This window comes from Crocodylus siamensis, chromosome 1 (assembly GCF_052110815.1).
Source record: "Crocodylus siamensis isolate JL-2025a chromosome 1, ASM5211081v1, whole genome shotgun sequence".
NCBI lineage: Eukaryota > Metazoa > Chordata > Crocodylia > Crocodylidae > Crocodylus > Crocodylus siamensis.
In genome coordinates, this window is record NC_143395.1 from 258,548,719 (window position 1) to 258,567,836 (window position 19,118).

Here is a 19,118-nt window from a genome sequence, read left to right on the forward strand (position 1 = left end):
GTGGCTGGACTGTGCTTGGCAGCATGTTGTGTAGTCTTTGGGGGAAGAAAATGAAGAAAATATACTTTGGTATATGGCTTACCAAAGTATCTAATAAGAAGTGCTATGAATATGTCACCTTGCAATTTAAGATAACCAGTTTCTTTTGGTGGGTATCCAAACTGCCAGGGAAGCATCCCTATTCCTGACAGAAACGTTCCTATCTCAGTTCTAACATTTAAGGTTAATATTGGGCCAGGCAGCATCTAGCCCAATTCTGTCCATAGCCTGTCGCCTGCTGAAGTGTGAATAGAGAAGGACAAAAGATGTCAAAAGAATTCCTGGGAGGAATCAATTAAAATGTCATGCTGGACCTATAATTAGAGTCAATAAGGAATCCTAAGATGAACGGTCTTTTTTTCCTGACAAAAACACTGAAACACTTTTTTGCAGAGCTATCTAGGTTTTGGGTAACTTTCCTTAGACAAAGCTTCTCAGATACTGGAGTGAATTTCTGGTTGGAAAAAGATTGAGAGACCAGAGGCATTCCAGAATGGGCAGTGCTGCTGTGATTGGGAGGGTGCTCAAGTGGGATGTGGGAGGTCTGTGTTCTGGTCTATGCTCCAAATTGGGCCAGTAAAGGATGTGAACTTTGATTTTTCCATATTTCACCTGAGTGGCTGTGGGCTGGTTTAGGATAGTTTCTCCCTCTCCAAAAATGTCAAAAGGGCTAGTTCTTTTTTTTTTGTTTACAACAAAATAAGACAATCATATTAAGCATATTTATAGATATGCTTAGGGTTAGACTATATAACTTGGTTTTAGTTTTACTGCTTATGCACCCAATTATTCTTTTTGACGCTTTCTTGTTATGTTTAACATGTTAGTGATAAAACCTTTAATTGCCCACGGTATATATCTATCTCTATATCGAGAGAGAGATCTATATCTATAGATAGGAGGAAGAATCAGACCTTTCTGCATGTTACCCTATCAGCTTTAGGTAATCCATAACACTGAAATGTAGGTCAACGAGAGCTTTTTAAAACAGATGGAAATTTAGTAGTTTACTGTGGCTCTATGGATGGATGCCCCCACAAGGCTGCCAACTTCTCCAGTTCCAAACTGCAGAAAACAGCCTCCCAAAATCCACTTATTGTAACCCATTTTCATTCCAGAACCACCAGTGCGCTGTACAAGAGGCTTCTGTACATATTCAGCACTGAAATGCTTCAGATGATGATGATAATTAGAATAGTTCAGTGGTGTTTTAGAAGACTCTATCTTTAGTTTGCTGACAACGAAAGTAGTTTCATATGGGAGATTTCATTAGTGTAAATATTCAGAGAGAGTTATAAAAACACAGTTGTTCTGAGCAAAACCAAGAGCTGGAGGAATTCCAAATTTAGTTCTACACATTTTGGATTTGTATTTCCATATGCAGAATCATAGATGCTGCTCTTATACTAATATGATATTCATAGTACAGTGATACAGTTGTCCCATGTTTTGCATTTCTATAGAGCAGGGAAGAGAAATGGGTGGAAGGAATATTTCTGCTTTTGCAGGAATCCCCTAATTATGCTTGCTACCTATGCATGGCGAGCAGAAAACATGCAACTGGCTTTGGGAATGTCCAGCTGAAATAAGTGGGAGAAGCTGCTCTGTGGATGCGTCTACATGTTCATTAATGTGGCCAATGTGAGATTTGGTGGCTATTGGCATAAGTCTGGAGCAAGGCTTGACCTTGAACCTCTTCAAGCAGAGAGAGAGATGCCTTAAACCTATGCCATTGTACCTCTCTGAGGTGTTACAATGAACCTGTAACTTGATACTTCTTTTAAAAGAGGACTGGTGGTGTAATCAGCTGCTCCAGTTTCCATACCCTGCTTGTGCCACTGTGCACCTATTCAGCTTAGAGAATCGGATGTAACTTCACTGAGCAAAGGGAAAAGTACTTGGGGACAGAAAGCTTTTTCAAACAAAACTGTGAGCTGTACTGTGCCGGTACACATGTAACCTGTACCGCCTCCTCAGTAGCTCTAGGAAGCATTGAGGCGTCTTTTTCAGCTGGTATGTTGAGAAGAAAAAAAATGTTCCCAAGTCTCATCCACTCCCCTCGTACTCCTTCCCTACCTGGTCTCCATGAAGAAGGGAAGAAAGGGGAGTGGGAGACCTTTTGGTTTTTATCTGGGTCTTGTTAGTGAATAATGTTTGTTCTTTCTGAAGTATAAAGTTACTGCAATTATGGAGAATTTGCCTTCTGTTTGACTGGCAACCCTAAACTGCTTTCATCTCCAAATGCATGTACTGTGCTCGTGACTACAGTTTGCCATTCCTGTGAATGTGTCATTTTAACATGTGACAGCTTTTCTTGTTTAGGAAAATCCTTTCTTGTACTTTTTAATCAGCTGAAACACATGGAAGAATAAAAGGCATTAAAAAAAGCAGTTATCAAGCAAACTTTTGTCAGAGAGTTTATTCATTTGAAATGAGGTTTTCATAGGAAAGGTGAAGGTGTGTATCGTTTATACACATAATCTCTTCCCCAATCCTTTGTTTGCTGGGAGAAAAGAAAGGTGAGGAGCATATTGACTGCCAGAGCACAGTGTGTGCTGTATTATCAATTCTGCGACTTTCCCAGCATGTGAGTAATGCCAATGAGGCCAACAAGGTTACTTACCAGCACCGATTTACTCGCATGCTTGCTTGCAGGAGTGCAGGCTACTACAGTTCATTGACCCATTTAAGCAGCTACCCCTGTCCTCACATGCAGCCATATGGCTGCGTGGCATACATCTGAAGGGCAAACTCTAGTTTTAACTCTCCTGTGAAGGAATGTGTGATAAAGAAGCATGTTCTTCCTCTAGCAGTCATGTGAAAATCCAATGCAGGTTACTAGACAAGTTCTGTTATAACTAGAGCCTAGCTATAGAAAGTTGATTTTTTTTTTTTTGTAGAATCCCGAAACGGCTTAGCACCCAGTTGCTAAAACTTATTTCCTTCAACAACTTACGCCTGCCCTGTCCGTGCACAGATGAAACCAAAGAGATCAACAAAGAGCCTGCTACTACCTCCTCGGGTGTATTCTTCAGGGATGATGGGAGAGGAGCATTGGTTCCTAAAATACAGCCTCTTTGACTATGGGTTAAAGAAGAATTGTAGGGCTGTTCTACCCTTGCATTAGTTGTCTGTCCTTGGTGAAGGGTTTCTCTCTCTTAGTGAAAGAGCATTTGTTGCTGGTAGGTTTGGAGATGGTGAAAATGTGCATCACACCCTTTGTTTAGAGGGAGAAGGGAACTGGGGCTGGGCATGATATTGTAGTGAGAGGGTTTGCCTGCATGTGTCGCATGGCATTGGAGTTCTGTCCTCTCACTTCCCTACTTCCAGGATGAATGACAATTTATGAGTTAAAGCAGACCTAGGGTGCAGAGCAGGTGCTACTTAATACCCATCCTCAGGTGAGTGGAATCCAAAGCTGTTGGTGCCCAGTCAACTTCTTGGAAGTACCTGGCAGGTTCATTCTGGTGTGGGTGTGCTCCTTGCTGGATAATAGAAGTCTAGGTTAGAAGGGGTCTCCTGGGTATAGTGGTTTTAATAAAGCTTTTTCTTCATTATTTAACTTTGCTTTGGTCCATTGCGTCTTCTTTATCAACATCAGTATGTAGGTGTTTCATATTGCGAGCCTACCCAACAGCTGGGGTTTGTTGATTGTCAGCATTACTGAGGTGAGCAGGGTTATAAGTCTTACTGGGAGATTTCTGAATACATTAGGCAAGCTCCTCTCCCCCCGAAGCTGGCACTCTGCCTACATTCTGCCATGCATGGTACCCTCCATTTAAACAACTTGAATGTCACATTGGCTGGTGACTCACTTCATGTGGCAGAGCAGGAGATTTCTAGCACACAGGAGGATGTGGAGTGAATTCTTAGCAGTTGGCATATATGGTTAATGCTGCTCCCACCTCTTTATAGCTACAAGGACAGAAGGCCGTCCTCAGTACCTACCTATTTCTCTGAGATCATCCCCTCCTCTTCATGTAACACGTGCATAGGTCAGAATATATCTCTCTGGAGTCACTTTTTATGTTTTCTTTGTCTGTGATTTTGGGTCAACTGTACCCTTTTTCATAGGGGAATTTGGAAAGGAAGGTGTGTTTGCAGAAACTTTTGTCTGTTGTTCATAATCTCACTCACATTCATAGGCTTGACCTGACAGGCAGAGAATTCATGCGCATAGTTTAGGCGATATTCTTACCCAAGCCCTATAAACATCTTTGATTCAAATGAAATGGACATGGTGCGAGACATGAAAAATTGCTCACTTGGGGTTTTTAAGTTAACACATGCAGTTATCACCTTTGTCATCAACCTGTCCTGGTTTGCCCTTCTGCTTGTTTTGGACATGTCTTAAATCTCTGCTTAAATCTCGGGTTTGCAAGCACTTGCGCCAAGCTTAATTCCAATGTGCCACACCACATAATGAAAACATTCATGGCTGTAAGGATGAAGGGACTGCCTGAGGAACAAAATTAAACATATGCTTAAACACCCTCTTGGAAGAGAGATGCTTTCCAGTGTTCTCTAGTGTTCTTTGATTTGTGTCATTATTTGTTTCTATGGTACCTTGTGGGTGGCAGTGGTGGTGATTTAAATTATAAAATAATAGTTACAAATGTAGGGAGTTTGACTGAGTTAAGGGTGATGGGATATGAAGGCTTCATAATGAATGATTGACAGTCCTATTGCTTAGCACTTTAAAACTTGAAAGTAGGTAAAGAATATTTGTAATGATAAATCAGGATTTATAACTTCACATAAGCCAGGCCACCTAGCTACATGTGCTAAGTTTCTGTAAACATTTGAAATTTGGAAATTATTTTTAGAATGATAAATACAAATAGAAGTGTTGTTATTGATTTAAGATTTGAAAATCCAAAGTCCTTCTACTGGAAAACTGCTTGATAAGGCTAAGTTATTGCCTTTGGGTTATACAATTTTGGGGGGATGGAAGGAAGACTTAGTTAAGTTAAAACAAATTCCACACCCTCCCTTCCCCTCTAAAATTAGACTACTCCCAGGCTGATCTTAGATGTGCCCATAGATAGGTCAGTGCTGGTGTTAAGTTGTTGATACACATGTATCCAGTGCCTGTAAGTGGGCTGTCCAAGGTAATCTTTTTGGCAGGGACTGAATCCCTGGACCAAAGAACATAAGCATCCACTGCATGAGCTTAATGACCAACGTCTGTTAGCTCAAAGCCAGCAACAGATTTACTAACTTCTACATGGTCTAGCTGTGGAAGAGGGAAGGACTCTTATTTCAGCTGTACGTGTTACATACACAGGGTAAATGGAGAAAAATAATTTTGGTATTACTTTTACTTTTGTTTTAGAAAATAAAAGAAAAAGCCACAAAATTGAAGGAAGAATAAAAGTTAAAACCTAATTTAGGAGCAAAACAGCCCTAAATCAGAAAAATGTTTAAGCTTCATGTTAAACATGCCCTTAAATCCTAATGGGGCTTAAGCATTTGTCTACTGTTTTTCAAAACTGGCGCCTCTCTCCTTCTGTGATAGAGAATGCTGGATATGTGAATAGATTGCTTTTATGACAGACCACAGAAGTCTGAAAACAAAATCTGTCATGTAGTTTTGTGCTTAAGAACGTACGATTCTGTATTTGGACTTGTTACTGCTCTATAATAACCAGTTGATGAAAGCTAAGATACACACATTGAAAGTTAATGATACAGAAGCAACAGAAGAACTGTTACAAATGTCATACCTTTACAAAGCAAAAGTGTCTTTTGATCCATCTGCATTTCTATTTTGCAGCATTGTGGGGTTTCTATAAAATTATGAACAATTTGGGCACAGGTATAGAGCAATTTACAGGAAGGGTAGGGTTTTTTTTTTTTAGAAAGGGTCAAATTCATCGCTTGAGCAATTGTTGAATGTTGAGGATATGGTTTCAGTGGAGGTGAAAGCCACCTACACTCTTTTATTCATGTACAAACTTCAGGAGGGAAAATGTATGAATGGCAGATGTTATACAGGCCAACAGGAGGGATGAGGTCACACCATCTGCTAAACTCTGCAATTGAATGTTATGGTGTTGGAGGGCTTGCAGGCTGTCACATCTAATTACTTACCCAGAAGAAAAGCATTATTCAGATATTAAAATTATGCAATGAACAGGCTGTCAAAAGACTAAAAACTTTACTTGGCTTTTTTTTCTGAGTGCACAATGTAGACTGTCAGATCCAATGTCTTGCACAAGTTTAACATCTAATCCAGGGATTTGAGAGAACAATAAAATGAAAAGACCCTTTAATTAACTAAAGTTTGCTTTCAAATTCTCCCTCGGCACCAGTTTTAAACTCTCTGTTTCTCACCTCAGCTCCTATCTTCTCACCAGCCTGTTATTTTTTATTAAGCAAAATTACATGTAGTAGCTAGGAATTGCATGCCCAAGTCTCAGAATTGTGGAGCTTGTCATTTCTGACTAGCTTCTGCTTTTACCTTTCTTTTTTCTAGACACTGCATTGGAAGAAGTCAGTTCATATTTTTGACATTAGCAGTCATAGAGCTACCACATTAGCCACATTATTACGACTTACACAAAGACAATTCAAAACTTGTATTAGAGTTTGGTTTGAAACACCCAGTCCTTGCCTGAGATCTGCCCTTCTATAGCCTATTCAGATCCTGTATGCTGGAAAGTTTTGTTTTGCTTTTTTTTTTTTTTTTTTTAAAGCAAGGTTTTGTGGTGATGAAATTATCTTTGAAGTTGGAACAGAGCAAAATTGCTACAGAGCTATATTGTTGAGTCTGCTGAGAACCTCAACAACACTTATGAGAAGTGGGAACTGTTGCCATCCAGCTCAGTAGGATGTTAATTCTAAAGCCTAATTATGACCTTTTAAGAATCAGATATTTAAAAAAAACTGCTAGGATTATATTTTCTGGGTCAGAGCTCATTTTGCTGCTGTATTCAGAAAGTCCCTAGACCTGGGGCACTCAACCCCTGGCTTGCAAGACATGGGGAGCCCCATGGCTCAGATGTGAATCTGAAAATTTTGCAGTGGGGGAGCAGTGACAGCATTAATTGCCACTCCTCTGCTGACAAATTTCTGGATCTGTGGGGAGCCGTGTGATCTGGATAATGTACCTCTGTGTGCTAGATTGGCTGCACAGGGTTGAGGTGTCATGGCACGGACTGGCACAGGACCAGGCATGGCATGAAGTGGGCACACAAGGCAGGCAGGGGTGAGGGGGCAGGGTGGCATGGATGCACGGGGCTTTCATGCCATATGCTGACCCCAGTGAAAGGTTGACCACTGCTGGTCTAAAGAAACAATCTAATAGAAGTGATGAGTTGTATGCTTAATTTGTACAGTTTCTGCATGCATAAGTTCATTTAATTGAACATAAAATGGCCAAATACATTTAGACAGAAATAATCCTAGTTTCTGCATGGCTTTTGTCTCACTAAGGTATGTTTAATTTAACAGTCACTTTGCTAACCAGAAGTGTATAGAGAAGTAGCTTCAAGCTCTGTCCGGTTCTGTCCATGGTTATTAGATGAGAGATCTACAGTGGATGGAGAGGTGTGTATAACCATAGGCATGGAGTATAGTAAGAGTTGCAGTTTAGCGCTATAAAAAAAAATGCATTCAGCCCTCTACACAAAATGAGTTCCACTCCTCTTTCTTATTTTACAAATAATAAATTTAAAAAAAATGAATGAAACAGAATCCCCAAATGAGGGGTGAAGGCAATCCTGACACAAAGGGGTTTGATTTGACCACACTTAGATGGATTCATTGTTTTGCTTTCCTGATGTTTTTGCCTCATCACATTCTGCTTTACAAATATCTACATCATAAATGTCACTTGCTCTGAAGCAAGGTACTGTACTATCCATTGTTAACAGTGGTAAATTCCATTAATTGCCCTAAAGTGGGGCTTGGAGCTCAGACAGTAGAAAATATTATAGTTCTACATCCCTAAAAATCATGTGGGTGAAATCTAAACATGATTTTTTTTTTCAGTGATAAAGTGAAAAAATATTCAGAAATGTTACATTTGAATGAGCCTGCAAATAGTAGATGAAGTCACTGACCAATGATCTATGAATTTTCAACAATGTTTTTGGTAGATTATTACTTCAACATTTGTTAGCCCCAAGCTGTATGTTTTCTAACTCTGTGTAAATGTCAAACGACGTTTCTTCTAAAAGGAAAGTTATTATTATTGTGGCGGTATATAATATACATTTTTCTATACATCTCTCAGAAACTGTATCTGTCCTACCTGTTTCCCTGAAACTAAGATGTGTATTTTTCTCCTCAAATGTATCTACTGATAAGTGGTAACAGTTTGTTTGAACTCAGCAAGAAATGTAGAGACTAAATATCTACTTGACCAATTTCCAGACAAAGTTAAATTTATTAGAAACAATATCTATAACACTTTTCACCCAAGGATTTAAAAACTCTTTTATAAAGAATGACCGTATTTACCCAAATCCAGGATGAGAGGTTTTGTTTTCCCTCCTCCCCATCAACCTGGGGGGAAAAAAAAAAGCTTCATTTTGGAATTGGGTGCCAGCCCAGGGCAGGTGGCTGTTGCAGCCTGAGCTCCAGGCCTGAAGCCAAAGGCAGAGCTGCAGCAGCTGCCTGCTCTGGACTGGGATAGCTCATGCAGCAAGGAAGGAGCATGTGGTGTGGGAGCAGAGGAGATCATGCAGTATAAGGCAGGCCGGGGAGACTGGGTTGAATGGGGGAAGCATGTGGGAGACGATACAGCCTGTGCCCCCTGCTACTTGCCCCCTTTGCTGGCTGCTTGCTCTGCCATGCCACTTACCTTTGGCTCAGGCCTCAGCTCCAGCCCCAACCTGGCTTGGCTTGGAGCTGCCATTGCTGCTTCTGCCTGGCCAGGCTGGGTTGGGGCTCTGACTGCCCCAGAGCCAGGGCCACCATGGAAGGTAAGCAGGGTGGCAGGAAGTGGCAGGGTAGATACAGAGGGAGAACAGGTGGCAATGGTCAGCTATAGGCATGGGGGAGGCAAGGGGAAGGGAGGCACTGTGGGGAGCAAAGGACAAGGGGGAACAAGACAATAGGCACAGGGGTGCAAGGGTTGTGGGTCTGGTCACCTGCCCCCCACCCACTGCTGCTCTGCCCACCACAGCATTAGGGGGAGGGGGACACATTTATGATGACACTCCAATAATTAGATTCTATATATGGAAAATTTATAGCAAATTTATAATTTTCCATGTATAGAGTCTAATTATTGGACAGTCCCTTAAATTTGAAGTTGTCTTAGATTTCGTTAAATAAAGTAATTAAACTTTTATGATACCGCTGTGTGGTGACCTAATTCTTATTTTATAAATGAGGAAACCAATACTCTATCATTATGGAGTAGAGCTAGAGAAAAGGTATTCTTGGAGAACTGTTTCTCTCAGAAAATACCAGTTCAGTGGAAGTGAGACATCTTGCAGAACTATGTTGATGGTGACTACATTTCAATTAAGAGGAAAAAGGAACAAAAGATTCCAATAAAGGTAAAAACATTTGGGTTTGATATATATATATATTGTTTTTAGGAACGTTTTTATTTTTCCATTTTTATATTTGTTATGTCATAAACTAACTAATGGTCAGCAAACATTTCAGGTTGTGGGCCAGAACGACCCAGCTGAGGTCAGGGGCTTGAGGTTGGATGGGTGTTAGAACCCAGCCAGTGCTGCTACTACCACTGATTCATCTTCCTATAGCAGCATGGGGAGAGCTTCCCCAGCCGCTGCTTTACTCCACAGTGGGATGGTGAGAGCTCCTGCTACTGAAGCTTCCTGCAGCTGAATGCTGCCGAAGCCTCACATTCGTAGGCCAAAACAAAAGGCTCTGTGGGCCAGATCCAGCCTCTGGACCATAGGTTTCCAACCCTGGGCATAAATAAAAAGTTGAAATCGGAATGATACACTTCAAATGACTCATACTTGAGAGGATATAATTTTGCAAGAAATTCAAGTCTTGTCGACAGTAGAAAGGGTTAGCTGGTAGAGTTTTAGCAGAAAAACTACATTTCTAGTAGGAGGCCTCTCTCAGCAGAAGAATGTTTTTTTTTAACCAGTATAGTTTATACTAGTTCCCTGAATGACGTAGATTTTTAGGCAAAAGAACTTGTTTCGTGGAATAAATACCCTTAAAAAGGGAAACCTACCTGATTTTTTTTTTTTTTTATTATACCAGTAAAAATTTATAGTACAGACCTGACTTAATGGTATTATATATGTATGTCTCTTGGTCTGTGCTTCCCTGTAGAATTTCTCACAATATTTTTCATCCCTGCTGCGGGCATAAAGAGATTCTGTACATATTTTCACAATATCCTTTAGAAAAATGTTCCTCTGCAGGGTAGGCTTTTACAACTTATTGCTATCTTGGATAATTCACCAACTAGATTTTTAGTAAGAAATGTAAACAGGCTAGTCTGTTTTGCCTGGGTGGTTGCTTGTCTTGTTCCATAGTAAGTAACGAACTGAGAGGCCTTTGGTCATGATTTGTGGGTATAATAGATGAATGGCACCCAACACTTTGGCTCTTCAGGCCTGCTGAATGGTGTGGGGTCTGCCTGCAGGCAAGATCCGATGTAGGGTTGGTGCATTGGGCCTGAGCTTGCGTGCCAACCTGGTCCCACTCACTAGCCTGACCTAGCATTCAGAGCAATGTTATCCAGCCTGCATGGCCTCCACTGGGTCCAGAAATTTGGGCGCATCAATTAATGCTGCCACATTTTTGAAACTGTGGGGAGCCTCACCGACTGGACGACACAGCTCAGCTATATTACCCCCGTTGTATAGCTTCAGGATAACAATAATCTCATGGATGTCCCATAACAGGAGCCTTACAGCACTTCTGTCTACCTGGCAAAGAGAAATGAATAAGGGGCCTGACTGGTGTTATTTAGAGCAGTTTATCAGTAATTTCCTAAGCCCAGGCAAGTTTTGTTGCATTTACAGCTGAGTGATTTCTTTGAAGTTGACATCCCATCTGAAAGGTAAGTAGCACAAAAATAGAAAAATAAACTTTTCAGATAAATTTTGTTGTATGGTTAATGTTGCCCAACAGAGCTGAACCCTTGTGTGTTTTCAAAACTCTTTAGGCTTTTAAAATCACTGAAGGCTGCAGGCAGAAAGATAGAAGGTATATATATAGGTAGAGCTGTTTCTGATGCCTTTAGTTAAGATTGCCCAACCTTATGTTCCTGGTTTCAGTTGTTTATAAGGTTTGGGGTTTTTTTTACAAGTTTAGCCATTTGGCTGAAATTTCCTATGCCAAATGCTTGCCTCAGGCGGTTTTTTGAAAAAGTTTCAGCAGAAAATGTTGTTAGTGGCACATTTACAGTGGTGTTATAAATAGCATCATAATCTATTCAGTATCTTTAAAAGGACCAGCAATACAATGGAAACAGTTAAGGTGTATTTTAAGGACCCAACCCTGTTCCATTGAAGTCATTAGGAAACCTTCAATAGGCTTAAATTCGTGTATAGTCAGGGTATAGACAGACACAACTATAAGCATCAGGATACTGATATAAGCCCGTACCATTCAGCTGTCACTTCTGCATGATCTTGCAGGAATACAAGTGTAACAAAGGCACTCCCTCTTCAACACTGTTACGTTTGGGGTCCAGGTTAGGATGATTTAATTCCTTGTATCACTACAGGATCATGCAGCTATAAGTTGATCCATGCTCCCGAGCAGCAGTTCCCCTTCGTGTTTTAAAGCGTCTAAAATGTATGTTTATCCAGATCCTCAAGTTTTGCTGATCTAATAATGATTACAGAATTCTGCCGGAACTCATGGAAACTTGAAAAGTCTATGTGACATCTCTCTGAATACCAAATGAATGCATTACCACCGATGATATGCAGATTAATTTATCGCTTTAAATGTAACCTCAGTATGGTATTTACTTCAGCCAGTCCACTGTCGAAATGGGATTTAATGACTTCTAACACCAAATCAGCAACAGTCTTAAGTACATGCTTTACTTTAAATGTGCAAGTAGACCTGTTCACTATAAAATTAATCATGTGCTGCATTGGGACCTTTCTAACTTTGGGAAAATTCAGGGGGGAGGGGGAAATTCCCAGAAATCACCAGACAATCTACAAGGAAAGCAAATATAATCTGCTAACTTTGTTTGTTGCTGATCCAGCTACAGAGCTTTGGGTGACTGCAGCAAAGACAATCCTTCTTTGTAACCTTGCTTTCCCCTACCCCTTCTTTTCTTCTTTATAAGCTAGGGAAATCTCACTCATTCAGTTTATGAAAGTCACCTATTTATGTGAGAAACATAGGGCTGGTTAGGATTCATACTAGAACTAGAGGGCTAGAAAAATACATGCATTGAGTTCTTCTGTTGGGCAATTATGATTCTCTAACAATCAATCTATTCTATGTCTACTCTGTTTACCAGACCTGAATGAACTTGGAATTTTCATTCTATGGGAGGTTCAGGCCTTCAAAAGGCAATGTCATCCCAAATTGGAACAAGAAACTTGAAATTAAAAAAAGGAGATTTTGCATTTATTGAGATATTTTAATTTTAACAAAACTAGTGTTTCATTTTAGTTTTTTTACTTTTATCAGTCGTTTTGTTGATTGGTATTATGAAAGGTAACTTTTCAGTTGGTTATTGATATTCTATTGGGAATTGTCATTGGAACCTGGTATCGTAAATTGCCATAGGAAATTAGATTTCAATGATTACTTGATTTCAGTGAGGGCCAGGTGCTTAAATACCATTGAGGATTTGGGCTTTAAAACTTTCCGGGACACTTTGGAGGGGTCCTCTGCCTTTCACAATCAAGGCTATTCTCCTGCTTGTAAAACTAAAATAATTATGGTAAAAGCATTTTAAGTCCTATGGTTAATTTCAGCCTTGGTGTCATTCTTACACCTGTGTGTAGTGAAGTGCGTAGACATACTCCATTTATAATACCAGCACTTATAATGACCAGTAATAAACACTGCAATGCTAAGAGTGGGTTGCAGCTCTCTTAAATACAATCTTTTCCTAAATTCTTGTTAGGGCAGTGCCAGTCTGAACCTGCATAAATGTAGTTAGATTGAACTGGGGTGAAAGAGGGTAAATGTTCCTCTAAGCGGCTGATCAGTGGAAAGTAGTCCATGTATTTTAGAAATGCAGACTTTCCCAAACATATAATCCCTTCCTTGTGAAAGACGTGTGATTCAGTATAGAATTTTTAGGTCAACTGATTCTGTTGAAGATTAACTTTAATATTCAGAAACAGAAGACTATAGTTACTCATGGCTTTTAATTCTTGATAGGGGATTATAAAGGGCACAATGCTACCATTACATTGTAAAACTCCTCTTTGGTTGGGTAAATTAACCTTTGTAAGCAAAAAAAAAAAAAAAGGCCTCTTACTCACTCTTGGTCAGGGTAAGGTATGCTGTTGTGTTTGTAGGGACTTAGTAGCATGGAATGCTAATGAATGAAATCTCAATTTAAAATACATTGTGGCTTTTCTGCTTCTCCTTTTGAAAGTCTTGTTTCTACACATGTACTTACTGTTGTGAGGATGCTTTGGGGGAACTCAGGATACTCTAGTTAGAGGATAATGTATAAGTTGCTTTAAGTGTCTGGAAGAATTTCACAATCCTGCTGAATACAGTAATGCCTAGATTAAAATGTCTAACTCTGTCTAATGGAATATTTCTTCTTCTTCCACTTCTTGTTTCCTTTTTTTTCTTTTCCATTTAAGCACTGTTTTACAGTGGAAAAACTTCGGATTGAAAGTTGATTTTTAGGTTGCCTTCCAGGTTTACTTATCAAATGTAGTTTTTTATTTTGAAACAGATGTAATTAAAGAAGTTTAAAAAAATTGTTATAAAGTAGGCAATAATAGAGGTAATGTATTTGTAACCAATTCTCCTTACCTTCTAGCAGCTGTAACAAAGGATTCATTATTAGACGATGAATATATAATCAGAGTGGATATGTCTACACGAGTCGCTGACTGCGCAGCAGCACATTACAGCATGGACAGTGTTAATACACTACTGTGCAGTATTATTAAGCTACTGCATGGTAGCATCACTTAAAAGATGGTTTCCGGTGTTACTGTGCAGTAACTCCGGTACTGTGCATTTATTTAGTACTTGATTTTACAAGTACTAAATAAATTTGTGGTAACCACTGCTCAATAGCATCTTGTGTAGACATGGGCAGAATGAACATTTTCAGGTTCTGAATGTGTACATTGGATTATATTTCTTTAAATATTAATAACTGGCTAAGTTTTTGCTATGGTATAAAGATAATTATGAAGCTTATGCAGTATTGTGAGACCCAGCTCATGATGAACAATCCCATAGAGTAGAAATCTGTATCAGAACAACCCCATATAAAAGAAACTGTTGTAACAAAGTCACCGTAGACAATTCTGTGTTTCGTCCTAGCTTATTTTTTATGGGCCAGATTGAGTTAACCTTACTCACACTTACGTCATAACTAAGGCTTGTTTTTTTGGGAGGAGGGGGTGTATATGGGAAGGGGGGAATGGAGGGTTCTTTTTTCTCAACCCCACTTTTGTTTTCATTTAATTATAAAAATGGTCAATGACTTCCCTACCACCTGACCTTTGTATTCATGGTTAAAGGGTCAGTCACTTCTGTTTGATTTTTAAAAATGAGAATGGAGGAGTTCATGAAATATAAAAATATAAGCCACTCCAATGAGTGGATCTGCAGAGCCATTTGAAGGAGGTGACTTCTTTTAAATCCCAATACTCTGATAAGGTACATTTGTGAATCACAAAGTACAATGAAAATCTTGGGGTTTTGGCTAACTCCCATCTTCACAATGAAAAAAAGCTATATGTTTTGTACAGCATGTCTCCTTTTGCCATGTTTCTTGCATTGTCTCCTTCAATAGGGCATGAAAAATATGTTTTGTTTCTTAAATATAAGATTTCCAAATACAATTAAATTACTCTTGTTAAAGCTGGACAGCAACTGGCCATTCAAACCTGATCGTCTTACCTGGAATTGTATTTCAAACCCACAGCATTAACTCCAGGGCATTAAGAACTGTAGTTGGGATGCTGACACCCCATTAAAATAGAATGAAAAACTTTTTGGAAGGTGGGTATTAGACCTCAAATTTACAAAAATTTTACCTGGAGTGAATAAGGAGTGGAGCACCAGGATCCATTTAAAAATGGATTATTGTAACCCCATTGTGCTGCAACCTCTACTGAAGTCCATAGATAAGTGTAATGACTATGCTGTGATGCTTTGACTAGCAGGCTCCTCCTCTTCACTTGCTGCCTTTCACCTGCTTAAAGCCATCTTTGTCACCTCTTTTTAGGCAAAGTGCATTCTGTCCACAGAAGCCAACTGCTAAAGGCTTATTGTTTAATAATATCTGCTTTCTTCTTTCAGGTTACAAGACCCTGCTGAAAGGAATTTCAGGAAAATTCAGCAGTGGAGAACTTGTTGCAATTATGGGTCCTTCTGGGGCTGGGAAATCAACTCTCATGAATATCTTGGCAGGATACAGGTTAGTAAAAAAAAAGAAATATTGACTTACGTTGACAAAAACAGAGGAATCATACCTAGTATCTGTATAAAAGTACTTCACATGACACATTACACTCTCGTCATCATCATCATGTTCCTATGTTATACATTGGAGGCTTCTGACTTAACCACTGAAATGCAAAAAGAGATCAGTAAATAAGAATGCAGTTTATTCATTTAAATCCAAAAAGTGAAAAATGTCTGCTTAGTAGCCAGCTAATGAATTTGGCTTATGGTTTTCTTATATATACAGTATTTAAAAACCAGTTTGTAAATGCTTGTGGATATTGTTCCATCCATATTTTTAGATTGTATGAATAGTTGTTGATTTTAAACCTCAAGTACAGGAAAGTTTGGTAGTTCTTTCTCACTCCTGTTGCCTGCACAAGTAGAAGCACAGAGTTGCATTCTGGTGCTGTCACCACATGAGAGGGAGCAGGGGCAGAGACCTCTTTCCCCTCCTCCTCCCACACCCCACATCAAAGAAAAAGCATTCCAAAAAATGGTCCAGTATTTCTGCAGATATCCAGAAAGGCAAACACATTTTTCACCAACTTGAATTAATTTTTTTGCTAACCTGTGAAGTTTCTCAGCAAGTAACACACATGCAACACATGTATGCACATGTGGAATAAGTACACTTTCATGTACTGTAAAGTCCAGCAGTGGTGTTTTTCCAGTAAGCTAAGAGGAGGCTAGGAGTGCCCTTAAGGCCTGCTTGCTGGGATGTATAAGAAAGCCTGGCTTAGTAAGAGCCACTCTGATTTCTGCTCTTGTTTCATTTCAGAGAGACCGGGATGAAAGGTGAAATTCTCATTAACGGACAGCCACGTGACCTGCGCAGTTTTCGCAAAGTGTCCTGCTACATCATGCAAGATGATATGCTGCTTCCTCATCTCACTATCCAGGAAGCCATGATGGTGAGCTTAATTGCTAATTCTAATGGGATTGGAGCAGGGGACTAGAATCATAGAAGTAGGGTCAGAACGGATCTTGTAGATCTTCAAGTCCGACCTCCTGCCTGGGCGGGAGAAAAAACTGGGCTCAAATGATCCCAGCTAGGTAGGCATCAAGCCTCCTCTTAAAGACCCCCAGGGTAGGAGCCAGCACCACTGCCCTTGGAAGTTGGTTCCAGATCCTAGCTGCCCTAACTGTGAAGTAGTTCTTATGGATGTCTAATCTAAACCTCCGCTCCAACAACTTGTGGTTGTTATTCCTTCTTATGCCAGGGGGCGCTAGGGGAAACAAGGTTGCTCCCAAACCCTTCTGGTCCCCCCTAGTGAGTTTATAGGCTGCCACCAGGTCCCCCCCCAGCCTTCTCTTGTGAAGGCTGAACAGATTCAGGTCCCACAGTCTCTCATTGTAGGGTCTGCCCTGTAGTCCCCGGATCATGTGGGTGGCCCTCCTCTGGACCCTCTCAATATTGTCCACATCCCTCCTGAAGTGGGGCGCACAGAACTGGACACAGTACTCCAGCTGTGGCCTGACCAGTGTTGCATAGAGGGAGAGGATCACCTCCTTGTCCCTGCTAGAGATGCACCTGCGGATGCACGACAAGGTGCGGTTAGCTCTGCCAACTGTGACCTCGCATTGTCAGCCCATGTTCACCTTGGAGTCAGTAATGACTCCAAGATCCCTTTCTGCTTCCGTGCTCTCAAGAAGGGAGTTTCCCACCTTATAAGTGTGCTGCTGGTTACTACTGCCCAAGTGCAGCACCCTGCATTTGTCAGTGTTGAAGCGTATCCTGTTTTTGCTAGCCCACCCCTGTAACCTATCCAAGTCTTGCTGCAGTCTTTCCCTCCCTAATAGCATGCTCACCTCACCCCAAATTTTGGTATCATCATCAAATTTAAACAGGGTGCTTTTCACCCTGTTGTCCAAATCGCTGATAAAGAAATTGAACAGCACAGGCCCCAGGACCAAGCCCACTGCTGCCCACTTCTCCCCAAGTCGATTATGACCCTTCCACCACCACCCTCTGAGTGCGACCCTTCAGCCAGTCTGCATTCCACCTGACTGTGTAGGCATCAGTTCCACAGTCACCCAATTTTTTAATGAGGATGGGATGGGAGACGGTGTCAAAGGCCTTGCTGAAGTCTAGAAAGACTACATCTACAGCGACACCTGCATCCAATGCTTTTGTGACCTGATCATAAAAGGCAATCAGGTTGGTCTGACATGACCTGCCCCTAATGAAACCGTGCTGGTTGCCCTTGAGCATCATCTCTGAGGCCGGCCCATCACAGATGTGCTCCATGATGATCTTCTCAAAGAGTTTCCCTAGGATTGAGGTAAGACTGACGGGCCTATAGTTGCCTGGGTCCTCCCTCCTCCCTTTTTTAAAGATGGGGACCACGTTGGCTATCTTCCAATCATCCAGCACCTGGCCCGAGCACCACGAGCGCTCGTAAAGCCATGCCAAGGGCCCTGCAATAACCCCTTCTAGCTCCCTCAGTACCCTGGGGTGGACAGCATCTGGACCCGCTGATTTGAACACGTCCAGCCCTTCCAGAAGCTCTCTAACCCGGTCCTCCCCAACCCTTGAGTCCATCTTGCATCACGGTGGGGAAATCCTGGTCCCTGCACAAGAAAACGGAGGTGAAGAATTGGTTAAAGAGGTCCACTTTCTTTTTTGGCACAACCACCACATTGCCCAGAGGATCTTGCAGGGGCCCCACATTTCCTGCTGCTTTCTTCATCCTCCCTATATATTTGAAAAAGGACTTTTTGTTATCTTTGATTTTGGATGCAAGTCCTAGCTGTATGTCTGCCTTAGCTTTCCTGACAGCCCCCCTGCGGGGCCGAGCAGAGGAGCTATACTCCTCTTTGGAGATAGCACCCCCCTTCCACCGGTTGTATGCCACCTTTTTGGCAATCAGGCATTCCTATACACCCTTGGTAAGCCAGGGGGCTTTCGGGTACTCCTGCCCCCCTTTCTTCTTGTTGGGATGGTCACCCCTTGGGCCCTGAGTATCGTCTCCTTAAGGAACGACCACTCATCCTGGGCACTGAGTTCTCCTCTCCTTGAGATCCCCAGCACCTCTCCCACTAATCTCCTCAACTTGTTGAAGCTGGCCCTCTTGAAGTCTAGAGCTACCACCTTGCTGCAGGCCCTTGACACCCTGCGCTGGATGGTGAATTCCAGCAAGCGATGATCACTATCACCCAGGTGGTCAAGGACCTGGAGGCCCCTTACCAGGTCGTTGCCTGTGGCCAGGACCAGGTCCAACAGGGCATTTCCTCTGGTGGGACTTTGCACCTCCTGAATTAAATGGAGGTCCTGTATCTTGGCCAGGAACCTCCTGGAACTGTTCAACCTGGCTGACTGTTCCTCCCACCAGATGGCCGGGTAATTTAAATCTCCCATGACAACTACATCCTTTGCCTTAAGTGCCTCTGCAAGGTGGCCCGAAAGTTCCCGGTCCAGCTGCTCCCTTTGGTTGGGGGGTCTGTAGTAGACCCCCACCGTAAGACTAGAGGAAGGCTGCCTTCTGATGAGAGCATGCATTCTTACT

The 19,118-nt window shown here is 41.4% G+C and overlaps 1 protein-coding gene across 4 annotated transcripts in view; it reads left to right on the forward strand.

The window, feature by feature from the left end:
• ABCG1 (ATP binding cassette subfamily G member 1) overlaps nt 1-19,118 on the forward strand; it is a 68,911-nt gene that overhangs the window by 19,438 nt on the left and 30,355 nt on the right. For all 4 annotated transcript variants that reach the window (XM_090061248.1, XM_090061231.1, XM_090061239.1 and 1 more), the window contains 2 exons: nt 15,466-15,583; nt 16,391-16,523. In XM_090061248.1, coding sequence (XP_089917374.1) covers nt 15,466-15,583; nt 16,391-16,523 — 251 coding nt within the window. The remainder of the gene's footprint in view (nt 1-15,465; nt 15,584-16,390; nt 16,524-19,118) is intronic.